General features: G+C 48.7%; 1 protein-coding gene across 1 annotated transcript in view; it reads left to right on the top strand.

Annotated features, from left to right (window-relative positions):
* Window positions 1-3,830, top strand: part of TMEM132E (transmembrane protein 132E) — a 125,134-nt gene extending 121,304 nt beyond the window's left edge. Inside the window, exon 9 of the mRNA XM_035139990.2 lies at window positions 2,287-3,830. Coding sequence (XP_034995881.1) covers window positions 2,287-3,321 — 1,035 coding nt within the window. The 3' untranslated portion in view covers window positions 3,322-3,830. The remainder of the gene's footprint in view (window positions 1-2,286) is intronic.
* The last annotated feature ends 13,523 nt before the right edge of the window (window positions 3,831-17,353 follow it).

Here is a 17,353-nt window from a genome sequence, read left to right as displayed (position 1 = left end):
GAAACCGCACCTGCGCATGCCCAGACGCATGCCCAGAAGCGATTTCCGGCCCTCCGGACATGGGCAGCGCGGCGCCGGAAATTGCTTCTGCGCATGTCTGGCCCATGTCCAGCCCATGGACGATCATCCGTGGGAATGATCCGTCCCATGGCCGGAAAACGTTGCCGACGCCTGACTTATACCATGGAATTACTTTTGAGACATTCAGCCATTGGGCTATTCCTTTTGGATATGTAGCTTTATATTAGTCTACTATATTGAGACATTTTATTCCTCCTTTGTTGTAGCTTTTCTCTAAGGTTGCCATGGGGACGCTAGCTCTTTTTTTTGTGCCACAAAAAGTTTGTAAGTAGTTTTTGCTGGTTCAATCATACCCTTTTGTCACTCTTGGTCATTATGTTTTCAAATGGATAAAGTAGCCTAGGAATTTCTAATGCCGCAACATTACATAACCATGTGAGTCCAACCTGAGTCCATTTTAAAAACTCCTTTGCTGCTTCAACCTTCATAACTTTCATTTAATTTAAAATATGTGATTGAAGACAACCCGGGTTCCTATATATGTTATCGGCATAACTGCCCAATTAATTGCTCTCCCTTTCATCAAATTTGCTTTAATTGATTGCGACACACTTATTTCAGGTTTGGATGAGCTCATTTTTATAGCCAAGCGACGTCGCCAAACTTCCCTGTTATTTCAAGGAATTTCTGGTGCAGATTTTAAGGGATGAGTTTAGGAAAGCATTACATCATCAATGTACAAACAGATTTTGGAACTCGTAGACGGAACCTTAATCCCCGTTGCATCTTCTGTTGATCTTATTAGGACCACTAATGATTCGGTACATATTCGAAAAAAGGAAAGGGCAAGAACTGCACAGAGGGCAACAATTCATGTCTGGCTCTTCTGTTTACATAAACTGTCCAGCAAAGGGCACCTAAAATGATTCAGGGGATGGAATAATAGAATCATAAAATCGTAGAGTTGGGAGGGACCCCCAAGGGTCATCTAGTCCAACCCCTTGCTATGCAGGACTCATTCATTCATTTATTTATTATTACGGTCGAGGACCAGTTCTTAGAAGTAAAATAAAATAAGAATAAAATAAAAATAAAACGGATCCCTTTGAAAAACAGTTTCCGGGAGCATAACGTATAAAAGTTGCTTTGAACAAGATTGAAAAGAAAATTATTAATTATATAACAGTGCTAAGAGTTTAACCCTTAAAATAGTGGCTGCAGAAAGCTGAGCCTAGCTCACTCGGGGTGCCATTGAGGAAAAAATCAGACAGGCTGGGAAGAAAGTCTGTGTCTGCATATTTGGGCACAGAATCTGGCGACCGCCCTGGTTGTTTTCAGGTCTTTGCCTAGCAAGAGCAGGTTGTATAATTGCTTTTCCGGGAGGCCTATGCAGGACTCTCAACTAAAGCATTCATGACAGATGTTTCATCCAGGCTCCATGGAAGGAGAGTCCACCCCTCAAGGGAGCCCATTCCACTGTCAGGCAGCTCTTACTATCAGGAAGTTCTTCCTGATGGAGTGGCTCCCTTATGAGGAAAGATTGCCACATTTGGGGTTTACTCGTATAGAGAAAAGGCAAGTAAGAAGGAGCATGACGGAACTTTATACAGTTAGGCATGGCACGGAGAAAGGAGATAGTGGGAAGTTTCCCTCTCTCATAACACTAGAACTTGTGGGCGTCCAACAAAGCTGAACGCTGGCAGATTCAGGACAGATAAACGAAAGATAAACGCAGAACGGCGGAACTCACTCCCACAGGAGCCAGTGAAGGCCGCCAACCCTGATGGGTTTAAAAGAGGATTGGACAAATTTATGGAGGGCTATTGATGGCTGCCAGCCATGACAGCTGCGCTCTGCCTCCCCAGTTGGAGGCAGCAATGCTTCTGAATGCCACAGGAGGGGGGGGGGGAGAGGGCTCTTGTGACCCGGTCTTCCTTGGAGGGTTCCTGCAGACATCAGGTTGGCAACTGTGAGATGCTGGATTGGGTAGACCGTTGCCCTCTTCCCGTAGGCTCATTTTATGTAAGAGAATGGGGATCTGGGCCAGCGAAAGGGCGTGGCCTCAGAAGGGGGTGTGGCTTCAGAAGGGGGCATGTGGCCTGGCCAAGAGTTTGGGGTCCTGGAGAGAGTTTGAAGGGCCAGACAGAGAAACCCATGGGGTCCACATTCAGCCCATGGTCTCGAGGTTTCCTGCCCCTGATGTGAAAGGGATGGGGGGGGGGGTTACACACTGTTTCCCACCTTTCATTTCTCCTTCTTCCGCAGGAGGCCTTGCTGAGCCTCTGGGTGTCGTTCAGTGACGGCACGACCGCCCCGCTCTCCTTGTACGACCCCAAGGACTACACGCTGGTGGTGACCAGCCAGGACCGGGCGGTGGTGTCGGTGATGCCTGAGAGAGCCTTTCCGCTGGTGATGGCCGAAGGCGAGGGGGCTGGCGAACTGGTCAGGGCCGAGCTCATGATCTGCGAGAGCTGTCAGAAGACCAAGAGGAAGAGCGTGCTAGCCACTGCCCTGGCTAGCGTCCGAGTGCATTTCAGCTCCGAGGAGGAGCCCACCTACGACTATGAGCCTGTCCAAACGCCTAGCAGGCCCGGGCGGGACAAGGGGAGCCCTGGCACCACGCCCCGGGTGGAAGGCGACTGGCACTTGCCGCCCAGCCCGGAGAGCCGGCCGCCCAGCGCCGCCCTCCCAACCGAGGACTTCCCGACCATCCCCACAGGTTATGTGCAGGTGACGCGGGGCCTGACGGACCTCGAGATCGGCATGTACGCCCTACTGGGCGTCTTCTGCCTCGCCATCCTCGTCTTCCTCATCAACTGCATCGTCTTCGTCCTCAAGTACCGCCACAAGCGGATCCCGCCGGAAGGGCAGACCAACATGGACCACTCTCACCACTGGGTTTTCTTGGGCAACGGGCAGCCCTTGCGGGCCCAGAACGACCTCTCGCCGCAGCCGGAGAGCTTGGGCAACCCTCTGGAGAACGTCCAGACCTGCTGCCACGCCGACCACCACAGCAGCGGCTCCTCGCAGACCAGCGTGCAGAGCCAAGTGCACGGGCGGGGGGACGGCTCCTCGGGGGGCTCCACCAGGGACCAGAGTGAGGACCCGCTCAACTCGCCCACCTCCAAGCGGAAGCGGGTCAAGTTCACCACCTTCGCCACCATGCCCTCCGAGGAGCTGGCATACAACTCCATCCCCATCGCCGACGAGGAGGACTTGGAGTGGGTCTGCCAGGACATGGGTCTCCAGGGACCCGAGGAACTGCACAGCTACATCCACAGGATCAAGGAGATTGCATAGCAGGATTGGGCCCCACGCTTACCGGAGGCGGAGGGGGGGCTCCCTTTGGAGAATCAGAATGATCAGCCGCATCGCCCTCCGGCGTCTGCTGGGCTCCCTCGCGGCCCTCCTCTTAAGTGGACCAGCCCGTCGCTGGCCCCGCTATGTTCAGAGAGAAGGAGGGCGACCCCCTAGGAGGGGGGTGGATCCTTTTGCTCAAGAGGGGGAGTCGGATGTGCGGAAAGCGATGCCCTGGGATTGGGTGAGGGAGACTTGGCCAGCTGCGGCTACTTGGTGCTTCTACCCATAGCCAAGTATTTAAAGGGGGGTGGGGTGGGTGGCGCCGCCAAGCAGGCCGAGAGGAGTGGAGAGCTCAGGAGCTGCCATATGGAATTGCCCCGCAGAGGAGATAAGTCCTTGCACCTGATTTCGGTTTGTCGGGGGAGAGGGGAAGCTTGCTCCTGGCCTCCCCCAAACGACCACTGCTGCCTTTGCTGCTGCCCGTCTCTGAAAGGCAATCCTCCCCTCGGCTTTTCTTCTTCTTCATTTCTTTCTTTCTTTCTTTTTTTGCACAATAAATGTTGACTGTTTTTTTATATATATAAAAAATAAAAATAAAAAAGATAATATTCGGGGATTCTGACTGATCGGCTGGGACCCGTGTGGAGAGGGGCTGCCTGCCCAAGCCGTAATCTGATTCCTGCATTGCCGTGGTCCCAATTCTCCCAAGACTGGGCTTGTTTACCTGATATGTAATCTGGTTTTCCCAGTGAGGGGAGGCGGGGGGTGCGTTGTGGAACAAAGTTGGAAGCCAGGAGCCACGCGGGCATGCACATCTTTGCACCAAATATCAGTGGAATAAGTCCCGGGAAGAGACTGTCTGGTTCCCAGTCTGGGACAGCCTCCCAGTATTTACACGTGGGTCGACTGGGTGGGCCTTGCAACCCAGCCAGCAGCAATAATGGTGGTTGCAGCCTTCCTTCCCTTCTGCTCAGCAGTGCTTCTAGTCCCTAGTGAGGCAATGCAACACACCTTCCAGAGAGGAGGGGTGGGGGACAAGCTCTCCCTTTCCTGTAAACTCTCTTCCATTCCTCTTTCGCTGGCTGAGCTTCTGGGAAGGGAGCTCCTCTGCATGCCCCAAGGAAGGAGGGCTTTTACAAGGGGGAGGCAGGCTAGGATTAAACAGGGCATAGGGATAGCCATGGCTGTGCTGTTTGGGGCAAGGGCCGTAGCTCAACGGCAGGGCATCTCTGCACGCAGAAAGTCCCATTTTAATCCCCAACAGCATCTTCAGGTAGGGCTGGGAGTCTCCCCCACCTGATACCCTGGGAAGCAGCTGCCAGTTAGTGTAGACAATACTGAGCTACATGGACCAATGTTCTAGGGCAGCTTCCTTTGGTCCAGTGGGTCAGTGTGGGAGGAGGGCTGGATTTCACATTTTGGTTAAAAATGCCAAGCTACTCTTGGATGCAGGATTCTCAATCCCCCCCCCTTTCATGGGTCTCTCTTTATTTCTCCTTGGGTTGATCTGCTTCTTCTTTTGCTTGGTTTGCGTTGGGGGTGGGGAGGCGGGGATGTTGTTCCCCACAGGTGAAAACATTCATTTGGATGAGACTCCAAAAAGGACTTGGAACTCAACGTGTTGCTGATAGGGGTGGCGTCTTTCGATGAAATCTGAGAGTCTGTGGCAGCGCACATCACAAGGCCGATTGGCCCTCCGAGACTCAGAGGGGGTTTAGGCACTAGGGGGGTGGGTATCTTGTTCGGGGTGGGTCTTGGGTAACTGCCCTTCCATGTGAGTCATTCCAAAAGGTCCCCTTTCCTTTGGATCAGAACCAGTCTACTCATGCAGGAGAATCACAAGGTATGGTTCCCAGGTGGACCCAGGTTGCAAGGGGTGGGGCTGGAATCTCAGAACAAAAAAAAACGCATGACACCCCCGCCTCCCCATTGGGACTTCGTTGCCGTCACATGCTTGAAAGAAAAACTGGGAAATGAAGCCCAATGGTGGACTATAGCCAATGGTGGCAGTCCATGGAGTAGAACTCTGTGATGTCACTTGTCCTGGACAGTACCACTGAAGGGGGAGGGAAGGGGAGTCTCATGGCCTTGGATATCTCCCCCAGCCCCCACCCATCCTCTCAATTAAAGCAATGTAAAATAAATATATTAAAATTCAGCTAGTAAAAAGAGCCAAATGTGCCGAAAGCAGCTCTTCCACAACTGTGGAAGTGCCAGGCGATGCCCTGGGATTGGGTGGGGGAGACTTGGCCAGCTGAGGCTAGTTGGTGCTTCTAATATTCTGGGATTTGTAGGGGAGAATATGGTCTTTCGGATAGCCTGGGCCTAAGCCACATAGGGCCTTCTAGGTTATTACCAGCTACATTCCAGCCACTCAGAAGTGTTCACACAGACATTTCTCTATCCTTCATCCAGGAGAGGTAAAATAAGCCTCGGAGTTCAAGGAAGGTTTCCAGCCAGGCAAAACTACTCGGAGAGGGAGTAGGAAGTGGTCTGAAAGAGTCCTGGCAGCCATTCTAGAGGGCCACATTTGGCCACTAGGCATGAAGTCGCCCACCCTTGTACTGTTGCTATTTATTAATATAGATATTTATAAACCAGCTGCTCTTACAACATTTCCAATGTGGTGTATAGCAACATATGCCAATACAATCAAATATAATACATTGATTTAAAAAACAAAACCGCAGCAACAAATCACTGAATTGTCCTGTTAACAAAAAAACCCCCTATTTTCTTGATTTAGTCCATTTACACATCCCACCCTTCCTCCATGGAGCTCAAGGTGGCATACATGGTTCTCCCCATTTCATCCAACAACCCTGTGAGGTATGTTAGGCATAGAGGCAAGGACTGGCCCAAGGTCACCCAGTGAGGTTCATTCAAGCCATTGTATCCCAGGCAGGCCCTAGTCCGACGCTCTAACTGCTGGCTCTCTTAAGATGAAGCTCCAACCTAAGTTTGCACGTTATGAAATACTGAACTACTGCTTGGGTTATTGCATTTATTTCCCAGGTTATTGCATTTATTTCTCCCAGGAGCTCAAGGAGCTGTGCATTGTTCTTCCACTCCGTCAGTTAATCCCCACAACAACCCTGTGAGGTAGGTTAGGCGGAGAGGCAGCAACCGGCCCAGAGTCATCGAGTGAGCTTCATGGCTGAGTGGGGATTCGAACCCTGGTGTCTCGGAGGCCTTAGTCCAGCACTCCAACCGCCAGACCGAATTGCCTTTCTAGAGATGCCTGCAGGTTAGCAGCAGGGATGCCAGCCGTTAACTCTGTTCCACAGCATGAGACCAGCGGCGCTGAAGTCGGCCAGGCAGTTTTGAAGCACAGGGGGGAACTAGCAGCCTTCTCTGGATGGTCTCGGTGATTGTATTAAACAGTTTGAGCTCTGTAAATCCCACTGTGTGGAATGAGATAATGGAGCTCGCCTATCACATTTCTTCCTGTTCACTGAATGTGGTCTAGGCTGTAGTTTTTCTCCAGAAAGTGTGAGGAACAGCAAAGTGTTCTGAAATCCCCATTGTTGGTCTGCCGCCGCCACCGAATATTATTCAGCCAACAGTTGAATTGCAGCAGTTCTCCAGGGAAAGGAAGACAGGCCTCGCATTGCCCAAAGTCCAATTTATTGAGAGCCAGTTGCGAGAGTGTCAGACTAGCACAGGCATCCCCAAACTGCGGCCCTCCAGATGTTTTGGCCTACAACTCCCATGATCCCTACCTAACAGGACCAGTGGTCAGGGAAGATTGGAATTATAGTCCAAAACATCTGGAGGGCCGAAGTTTGGGGATGCCTGGACTAGCAGCTGGAAGTGGACCAAGGTTCGAATAAACCCCTAGTTGACCTTGGGGGACAGTCACTGCCTCTCAGCCTTGCCTACCTCACAAGGATGTGGTTAATTTGAGGAGGGGTAGAACCACGTACCCCACATTGAGCTCCTTGGAGAAAAAGGTGGGATAAGTATGGGATTTTCAGTTGTATAGAGAATAAACAGAAATTTTAAAGTCGACATAATACACCTCCCCGGGTGCCAACTTGAATATAATACTGCTCCACCTAATCGATCACATGACATGGTGCACACACCATTTGAATGGGGATGCCCATCTACTTTGGGGTGTGTGTGTGTGGCCCCCTCAATATTTTATTGGGGGGGGTGCAAAGACCCCTCAACCCCTAGGAGTTGGATCCTATGCCCCCCCCCGGTGACAAAACAGGAGAGCAGACGCGTTAGCAGCATATATAAGGAAAGAATAAATCAATGAGAAGCAAAAGCAGGTACAAATTCAAGAATAGGAGCTGGACCCTGGCAGAAGATCAGGAGAACATCAGGCAAGCCTCAATTGTCCTGGCAGTTTCTGGCAGATGTTCTTATCTGTGTGATTCGGAGGTATAGAAGATAAAGCCCAACCGTAGCACATCAGGAGACTGTCGCTGTTCTTTACCCTGCAGGAAATGTAGGCTGCGGGTAGTTTTCTTCAAAAATTGCAAGGTTACAAATGTTTTTATGCCATGCTTGCGAGGATAGATAAATGAATAATAATGAGTAGATAATTTGGATTCCCCACATAAATGCTAGCACCTGGAATCTGGGCAGTCCCCAGAACTGCAAACTTTGGATGCATGGACATCCAATTAAGCCGAGTGTTGGAAGATTCAGGACATAAAAGAACGCCCTCCTTCATGCAGCATACTCAGAAAATTAGAATATCGTCGAAAAGTGCATTTATTTCAGTAATGCAACTTATTATTTTTCTTTTAATTTTTACAAATGCTTTCTTTTGAAAATTCCACAGTAATAAAACAAATAGTTACAATGATACAAAAATAAACTTCGCTATTATATTTCATTAATTACATTCCACTTATAATTGACCCGCCTAACGACAATTAATTACAATCACCACAAATCAAGGCTTGGCATATCTTGCTTTGCATATCATGCATCTATATTGGTTTCACCTTTTAAGTTGCGTTACTGAAATAAATGCACTTTTCGACGATATTCTAATTTCCCGAGTTTCACCTGTAGTTAAACTGTGGAACTCCCTTCCACAGGAGGCAAGAGATGGCCACCAACTTGGATGGCTTTCAAAGAGGATTGGACAAATTGATGGAGCAGCGAGCTATCAGTGATTACTATGGTTATGCTTTGCTTCCACTGGTGCCATCTATGGGGGGGGGGGGGACTGTGGGGGCTACACCCAATATTTCCAAGGTGGGCCCTGGGCCTGCCAAAATCCTACTGCAATCCTCAAAAGGACGCATCAGCAGAAAGCATATTTGCACTGGTGCCTCCTCCACCAGGGATGCAGCAAAGGTAAGGCGGCTCGCAGTGGGGAGGTGGTGGGCCAAGTCGGCCTGGCTGGATTTTGGGCGGTGGCGCACGTGTGACATAACACACACGCATTGGTCTCCCACAATCTTGGGAGCAACTCAGTGTCACGGTCCGGTCGGCGGGCGGTTGAAGCCCTGGCTGAGGACGTCAGGACCAGAGGCAAGATGGTGGTGTAGAAGCAGGAGCAGGTGCAGGGCTGAGGGTCCAGCAGCAGGCAGTCGCAGGGTCAAGGAGCAAGGCAGAGGCGAGGGTCTGGGAGTCAAAGGGGCAAGGCGTCGTCAAGGTGAAGGTGCGTCGGCAAGGCAGAGGTCCAAGGAGCAAGAGGCCAGAGGCAACCAGGCAGGGATAGCGTTGCTGTGGCCAAGAGCTGAAGGGAAATGCTGGGCTTTTATCCCTCCCAGCTCCTTGCCTCTCCAGCACAAGCTGAGGCCTCACTTGAGTGGCCACTCCTTGCCTCTCCAGCACAAGCTGAGGCAGGCCCCAGTCCTGCAAAGCACTACAGGCCCCAGAGCCTGACTCCTGCCCATACTCCTGACACTCAGCGTGCCTGTCTGCCTCCATGGTTGGAGGCAGCAACTTCTGAGTATCTAGAATCCACAAGAGAGGAGACTGCTGTGGCACTTTGGTCCTGTTTGCAGGTTTCCAAGGAGGGGTATCTGGTTGTCCTCTGTGAGAACAGGATGTTGGACTAGATGGGCCATTGGTCTGATCCAGCAGCCTCTTCTTATGCAAGGATAGATAAACAAATAGATTGGATTTCCCACAGGCGTGCAAGCGAAGCAGTGCACCCTGGAATTTGGGCAGTTCCCAGATCTGAGAGCCATCTGGAGACTTGGCTGCTTGCAAAAGGAATGCAAACCCCCCCCCCCCAAAAAAAATCCTCTTGGACAGGTTTAATGTGGAAAAGTGACCAGATCCCATGAGGTTTCCCGCAATCTCACAGCTTCTGCTTCCTGTAACTTCTGGAAACGACTGGTGTTTCCACAGCACTGCCTGGAGATTTCCCCTGGGTGCCTGATTTCTAATGTGTGGAATATATCTTTATTTTAGAACTCTGTTTTGAAATAGGCCTCATGTTTCGAGACGGCCGTGCGCATCACTTAAAAGTCTCCCCCCCCCCCGTTCCCTCCCGGAGAACGATTGCAGTAATTACATTCGTCTTCCCAAGGCACGGCCGGTTGTGGGGCCTGGTGGGGGCAATCTGGCTCAGATCGACACCAGAATGGCTTCAGATTCCATGCCTGCTGCGAAAACATGCCACATTCGCTGCCGGATAATTGAAAGAGCCGCTGGCCTGACAGAAGTATGGTGTCCAGATCAAGGGAAGTAATAGTACCACTCTATTCTGCCTTAGTCAGACCACAGCTGGAATACTGTGTCCAATTCTGGGCACCACAGTTCAAGAAGGATGATGAACATGCTGGAATGTGTGCAGAGGAGGGCAGCCAAGATGATCAAGGGTCTGGAAACGAAGCCTTATGAGGAACGGTTGAAGGAGTTTGGTATGTTTAGCCTGGAAAAGAGGAGATAGGATAGCCATCTTCAAATATCTCAAGGGCTGTCACATGGGTCAAGCTTGTTTTCTCCTGCTCCAGAGGGTAGGACTTGAACCAATGGCTTCAAGTTGCAAGAAAGGAGATTCCAACTAAACATTTGAAAAAACTTTCTGACAGTAAGAGCTGTTTGGCAGTGGAACAGATCCCTTTTAAACAGAGGTTGGATGGCCATCTGTCATGGATGCTTTAGCTGAGATTCCTGCATTGCAGGGGGTTGGGCTAGCTAACCCTTGGGGTCACTTCCAACTCGTCGATTCTATGATTCTATGTCCAATGCTGACGATATCGGCAGCATCACCAAGCACCCTTTCCACAAAACATCTGGCAGCTCCTGAATGCGGGGGGGGGGCAAACCTTGGGACAATATTTTGTTTGGAACTGTCAATTCTTTTTTGGAGAGCTGAAAGCAAACCACAAACAGACACTGTGTTAAATTCCTCCCATGGGTGTACCCAGGATTTATGTTGGGGAGGGCAGGTAGCCAAGATTTTGTTAAGGGGGGCAGGACACCCCCTCTGGCTCTGTCTAGCAGATCAACCTCTGGCTCTGTCTAGCAGATTCAGAATGAAATGCATCAACAACAGTTGTTTTGGATTACTTCCTTTTGACTCCAAGTGCTCAGAAAAATACGCCAAAATCTGCCTACAATTTCTACTTTTAGTTAAGTATTTTTATTTATTTACCTGATGGGGGCAGCTGCCTCCCCCTCCCCCTGTTTACACCCATTATTCCTTTCCTATTTTAATTCAGATGATCAGTCTGATGAAAGGATTTAGGGATGTGGGGCTGCAATCCTAAACTCCCTTGCCTGGGAGTAAGACCCACTGAACACAATGAAGCTTCCTTTTGAGTAAACATGTATAACCTGGGTGAGGTGAAACCTCAGTGGCCTATGAAGTTCTCCCCAGGCCACGCCCCTTCCCAGGCCACGCCCCTCACCCTTCTTGATTCCCCACACCACCCCCTGCCTGGATGGAGGAGGGAGAGGCTAGACATGTGTTCTACTAAAGGAAGGGGGGAATTATTCATTGCTCCACCCCTCTTGACTCTGGCCCCACCCACCACTGACATGTGGCCCTTACACAAGGGAAGGGAAGGGAAGCTTCCTTTATAAAGTTTCCTGCTGCTCCAGAGGGTAGGATTCAAACCAATGGAGTTGAGTGACAAGGAGATTATGACTCTAAGAAGAACTTTCTGACTACAAGAGCTGTTTGGCATTGGAAGGAATGTCTCGGAAGGTGGTAGACTCTGTTGTTGGAAGTTTTTAAACAGAGGTTGGATTTTGGGACATTCCCACCACATGTGGAAGTATGTGCCTGTGGAGGTGCAAAAACAAATCTCGCTACAGCCAACCAAAGACAACCAACCACACCCTAGGCCACCCCCAACCTCTCTCACCACCAAGGAAACACAACGAGAGAATAGTAAGAGAACCCATAAAAGTAACGCTGACACATAACCCCACACGCTTCTTCTTTGGCGATCACTCGTAGCCGAGTAAGATTGTCTTCCATAAACATGGTTTTACCAATGAGTCCGTAAGTGACTGTGGAGGCCAATTCTGGATCCACACGTCCTTCCACAGTGGGGACATTGGTTTCCAGGCGGGAGCTGATCACGGTGTGGATTTGCCAAGCGTGCCTTCCTCTTAGCACATTTATCCCTTGCGTCCTGAATTTGAGTGTCTTCAAAGCCCATGACACCTTTGGTAAAGGCTGTCCTCCAACTGGAGCACTCGCAGGCCAGTGTTCGCCAGTGTTTATACTACCTTTTTAAAGATTTGCCTTGAGACAGTCTTGAAACCTCTTTTGTTGACCACCAGCATTACCCTTTCCATTTTTAAGTTCGGAATAGAGTAGTTGATTTGGAAGACGATCATCAGGCATCTGCACAACATGATCAGTCCACCAAGGTTGAAAGCAGATGGTCCTTAAGAGTCGTTTGGAAGCAATCTCACTTAATGGGATCTTGAAGGGCTTGAGTGTTCATTTTGCGCCTTGGTTTCCTTCCTTGAAGCCTGCGTTGAGGTATAATCTTGATAGCCATCATGGAGCGTATTAGTCGGTGATCTGTCCAGCAGTCGTCGGCACTCATCATAGCTCTGGTAAGGAGCACATCACGGCGATCTTTAGCATGGACAATAACAAGAAACCTTTAATAATTTTTTTTTAAAAAAAACACACACACCAAAAAAACAAAAACAGTGGTTGGGAACTTGGATGGCCATTAGTTAGAGATTTATTTATTTTTAAGCTGTGATTTCTGCATTGGAGGGGGTGGGACTGGATGACCCTTGAGGGTCAACTCTGCAATTCTATGTTTCTCAGCTGGAAAAGGCCTCTTTGCATGGTCGCATGTTTCTTTCTTCACGAGCACGGAAAGGGGCAAATTTGGTTTGTCATAGCAACAACAAAAATCTGTGTTTAGCCTCTCTAAGTTTTGAACAAGTTTCAGCTGAGGGTCAGATCACCCAGAATTCATTTCCAGTGGAGTCAGTTCCAGATTTATTTATTTATTTATTTATTTATTTATTTATTTATTTATTTATTTTTAAAACGTGGTCCCTTTCAGTTTGAAGACATAGCAACCCCAACCTACAACATGCTCCTGACCTAATGCGGGTATGGTAGTTTCCCTCCAACATTCATGGGATGTCTGTGAGTTCTAGTGCTTGAAGAAACACTTTCCTCTACCCATTGTGTCCATGCCATGCATGATTTTATAAACTTCATTCGTGTCTCCTCTGCTTTGCCTTTTCTCTAAACCATGGATAGGCAAACTAAGGCCCGGGGGCCAGATCCAGCCCAATTGCCTTCTAAATCCAGCTCTCAGATGATCCAGGAATCAGCGTGTTTTTATATGAGCAGAATGTGTCCTTTTCCCCAAAAATATAGTCTGGCCCCCCACAAGGTTTGAGAGACAGTGGACCGGCCCCCTGCTGAAAAAGTTTGCTGACCCCTGCTCTAAATTAAATTGCAGGGGTTGGACTAAATGGTGCTTGGGGTCCCTTCTAATGCTATAATTCTAAAAAAAACCTCCCAGACTCTGCAATCTTTCCTCATAAGGCAACCTTCTCCGACTCTATGATATTCAAATGCAGGGCCGACCAAGCCGTTAGGCAGGCAGTGAAAGTCCCTAATGTGGTAACCCTACAAGTCCTGCCGCCTTTACCTGTGGCAGAGAAGCAAGGCTGACATCAGCACCGATTGGGGATCTCACCTGAAAATGGTGCCAGGGCCGGCCCTGCTTCGAACATAACAACAGAAAAGGACACCATCGTGATGTGCTGTTTGCTCCTTGGCCAGTTCCCCTGTTGGCAGCTGCCTGCTGCGGAGAGATTCCCCTAGTCTCCCAGGGACGCTGCCTAGGAGATGGGACAGCCTCCAGCAACAGCTGGGACACCAAGTTCCAAACGAGAGGGGCTTAAGGGTTGTCAATCTGTTCAGCGGATCAAAAGATTAGAAAGTTGGTGGCGCTTTGGCGCCCAAGAGCTTTCCTGGGGTGAAAATCTGAAGCACTGAATGACTTCTGAAAACAGTGAGGGAAGGCAGCAAAGAGACCCAGCAAGCTGAGAGAGAGAGAAAACCCAAAATAAAGAAACCATGCCCCCCCCCACTTCTTGAGAAACACCAGTTGCTGCTTTGAAACTTGCATGCTTATTATGAAAGAATGCTTCCCAGAAGCTGAGTCATTTTGGAGCAGGTAGTGAAGACCATCTCATGCCCAATCTCCTGCTTGAACCGGAACAATATAGTATGGTAGCATTGGAAAAGGGACACCGAAACGACCCATCTTCTTATTTTTAAATCTGGTTTGGTGAAGGTGGATGATCACCAGTGAGCATCTTGAAGCTAGGAAGACTTTTGCACCGCTTTCTTTTCTTTACCAGTACATTTACACCTCAAATTTCCTCCAAGGCACTCGAGGTGGTATACATTATTCTCCGTCTCCCCATTCCATCCTCACAACAGCCCTGTAAGGTAGGTCATGCTGAGAGGCAGTGACCGGCCCAAGGTCACCTTGCGAACTTCATGTCTGAGTGGGGGATTTGAACCCAGGTCCTATCCTGACACTCTTAACAACTACACTGTAAATCAGGGAGCCTTCTTGGTGTCTGCTTCCAGACATTGGAACTCCCTCTCTTGAGAAACCAGGCTAGCTCCGTCCTTGTCCTTCGGCCAGCAGGTGGAACTGACTGGTTTTTAAGGAAAGGGGTTTAATAGTGCTGTGCTGTGCTGTGCTGTTTTTATCATTTGTATATGGACTGATTTTTAAAAATTCGTTGCTTTAATTATATTTGAGTTTAATTACCTTTGAATCTTTCATATGTTTTTCTAAGTTTTCAGGAAGAGACAGTGACAGAGCAATTCAGACCTGGAAGCAGGAGAGGAGGGAAGCCAGAAGAGAGATGAGGCAGGTTGCAGAAGAATCCAGGGAGTCTCCCCCTCCTGCTGTGACCAGCTCCCCTCCCCACTGGTCTTCCAGGAGTTGCAGAGAAATGAAAAGAGCAGAGCAGAGACTGGTTGTATGCAGACAAAGCCTATGACTGCTTGGGAAAACCCTGGAGAGGAGGGGACTTAGGCAGCCTTGGGAAGGTGGTGACTTTCAGTCCCTGCAACTGACTGGTAAGAGTTGCTGTGATTACTGTTTTGGGGCCTTCTCAGTGGTGGCGCCCGCCCTTTGGAACGCCCTCCCATCAGATGTCAAGGAAATAAACAACCACCTGACTTTTAGAAGACATCTGAAGGCAGCCCTGTTTAGGGAGTTTTTAATGTTTGATGTTTTATCGCTTTTTTATTATTAATATTAATATTCTGTTGGGAGCCGCCCAGAGTGGCTAGGAAAACCCAGCCAGATGGGCAGGGTATAATAATAATAATAATAATAATAATAATAATAATAATAATAATAATAATAGTATTGCAGCTCCTGCTGCTGCTGACCTTCACCTGTCTCTGGCTTCTGACAGCCACCTTGAGTCCCCATCTAGAAAAAAGGTGGGATATAAACAAATATACTGCTGCTGCTGCTACTAATAATAATGAGAGATCATTTGTAACTGCATGTCACATCATCTTCAGGATTACAGCTGAAAACAGCCTCCCTGTACTGCACTGCTGCCTGCTCTCCCTTGCCAATACCGTAGCACCTGGTTCCATTTAGAGCCAATCCTTAGCAAAAGTCACACTCCAGACCAGCTGTCGTGTCCCAAGGGACCAGAAGCAGATAGCCTCTTGAAAAGACAGAGATGAAGCTCAAGAGGAGCAAATCGGAAACAGAAGAAGGTGTGTAATTAAAACTGGGCAGAGGTCCACAGATGGTATATTACACCAGTAAAAATGGCAAAAATGTATAAAACTGGGTCAAACATACTGGGAATGTAAAGAAAAAGAAGGTACTTTATATCATATGTGGTGGGAATGTAGAGAAGTCAAAAAATTCTGGGAGATGATATATAATGAATTGAAAAAGATGTTTAAAATGACATTTGTAAAAACAAAACAAAACACAGAAGCATTTTTGTTAGGGATTCTAGGACAAGACCTGCTAGGAAAATAAAGAACTTATTTATGTATGCTACAACAGTGGCAAGAGTCTTGTTAGCACAAAGATGGAAGAATGAGAAAATCCCAACAAAAGAACAATGGCAAGAAAAACTGATGAGTTATGTGGAGTTGGCAATACATACAAACTACGTGAGAAGGATAACCGTGACTTCAAAGAAGAATGGGAACTTTTTTACAAACTATTTAAAAAGACGACAAAAGGATTTGGACTCCTTCGGCAGGTTTTGAATAAACACCCGCAATTTATTAGTAGAACATATGATAGATAAGGTAATGATATGTACAATTTTATAACATGCAGAAAACAATATGTGCAAACAAATCAGAGAGGGGAGCTGAGGGAAGTCCTTAGAGGGTGGGATAGGGTGGGATTGGGGGGAAAGGGGGGGAGTTGTAATTGGCTATTTTATTGGTAATTTGTATTGTTTAAAAATTCTTTTTCTTCAATAAAAATATTTTTTTTAAAAAAACTGGGCAGAGGTCCAGATCCAAGACAGCAAACGAAAAAGGCGATTCAGGCTTTGATGTCACAAAGAACTCTGCAGGTAAGCTTTCCTAGGGGTTGGTGGGCAAGGGACTGGCTGCTGGGAGACCAGCTGACGAGATGCCAGGGAAGCATGGCATTGTAGCCTAGATGGCACCCTGGCAGCAGGGGCTCAGTTTGCAGGTGGGAAATAGGGCAGTGGCAGCGAAGGAGATGAGTTTGAGCACTGGGAGCCCCAGGTTGAAACTGCCATGGCTTCATGGCCATCTGGGGATTTGAACTCTGGTCTCTCCTAGGTCCTGGTCCAACATTCTAGTAAATAAGGTGCTGGTACTCACTATGAAGTTGTTACACTTTTAAGATGGTGGGGGGGGGGGAGATGCCAATACAGTGGTACCTCGGTTTAAGTACACAATTGGTTCCGAAAGTCCGTACTTAACCTGAAGCGTACTTAACCTGAAGCGAACTTTCCCATTGAAAGTAATGGAAAGTGGATTAATCCGTTCCAGGCGGGTCCGCGGAGTACTTAAACTGAAAGTACTCAAACCGAAGCGTACTTAAACCGAGGTATGACTGTATTGCTTACCTGTGAGTACCTCCCGGTCCCCCCCCCCCGAAACAAAGCAGCGACTCTAACCCAGGCATCCCCAAACTGCGGCCCTCCAGACGTTTTGGCCTACAACTCCCATGATCCCTAGCTAAGAGGACCAGTGGTCAGGGATGATGGGAATTGTAGTCCAAAACATCTGGAGGGCCACAGTTTGGGGGTGCCTGCTCTAACCACTGCACTACACTGCCTCACTGATGCCGCAGGCAATTCTGGTGGGCACACTGGTGCTCACGGGCGCCACGTTGGCGACTTCACTAGTCCTTAGGGAGCAGGACCTATTATTGCAGTTTCTGTTTTTCTGCACACACCAAAGGGACCATCCCGCAGAGCCCTTCGATGTCGGCCAAGCAGGAAGACAGATTTCCACGCATTTCCACCTGCAGATAACTGCTGCCTCTCCCCACAGAGGGATAGCTGAGTATTTGATTTGGATACAACTGACAGATAAGGCCGAACAGGCTGCAGGATGTTAGAC

Source organism: Zootoca vivipara, chromosome 15 (assembly GCF_963506605.1).
Source record: "Zootoca vivipara chromosome 15, rZooViv1.1, whole genome shotgun sequence".
Taxonomy (NCBI): domain Eukaryota; kingdom Metazoa; phylum Chordata; class Lepidosauria; order Squamata; family Lacertidae; genus Zootoca; species Zootoca vivipara.
The sequence above is the reverse complement of the archived record's forward strand: the minus strand, read 5'-3'. Positions and strand labels throughout refer to the sequence as shown.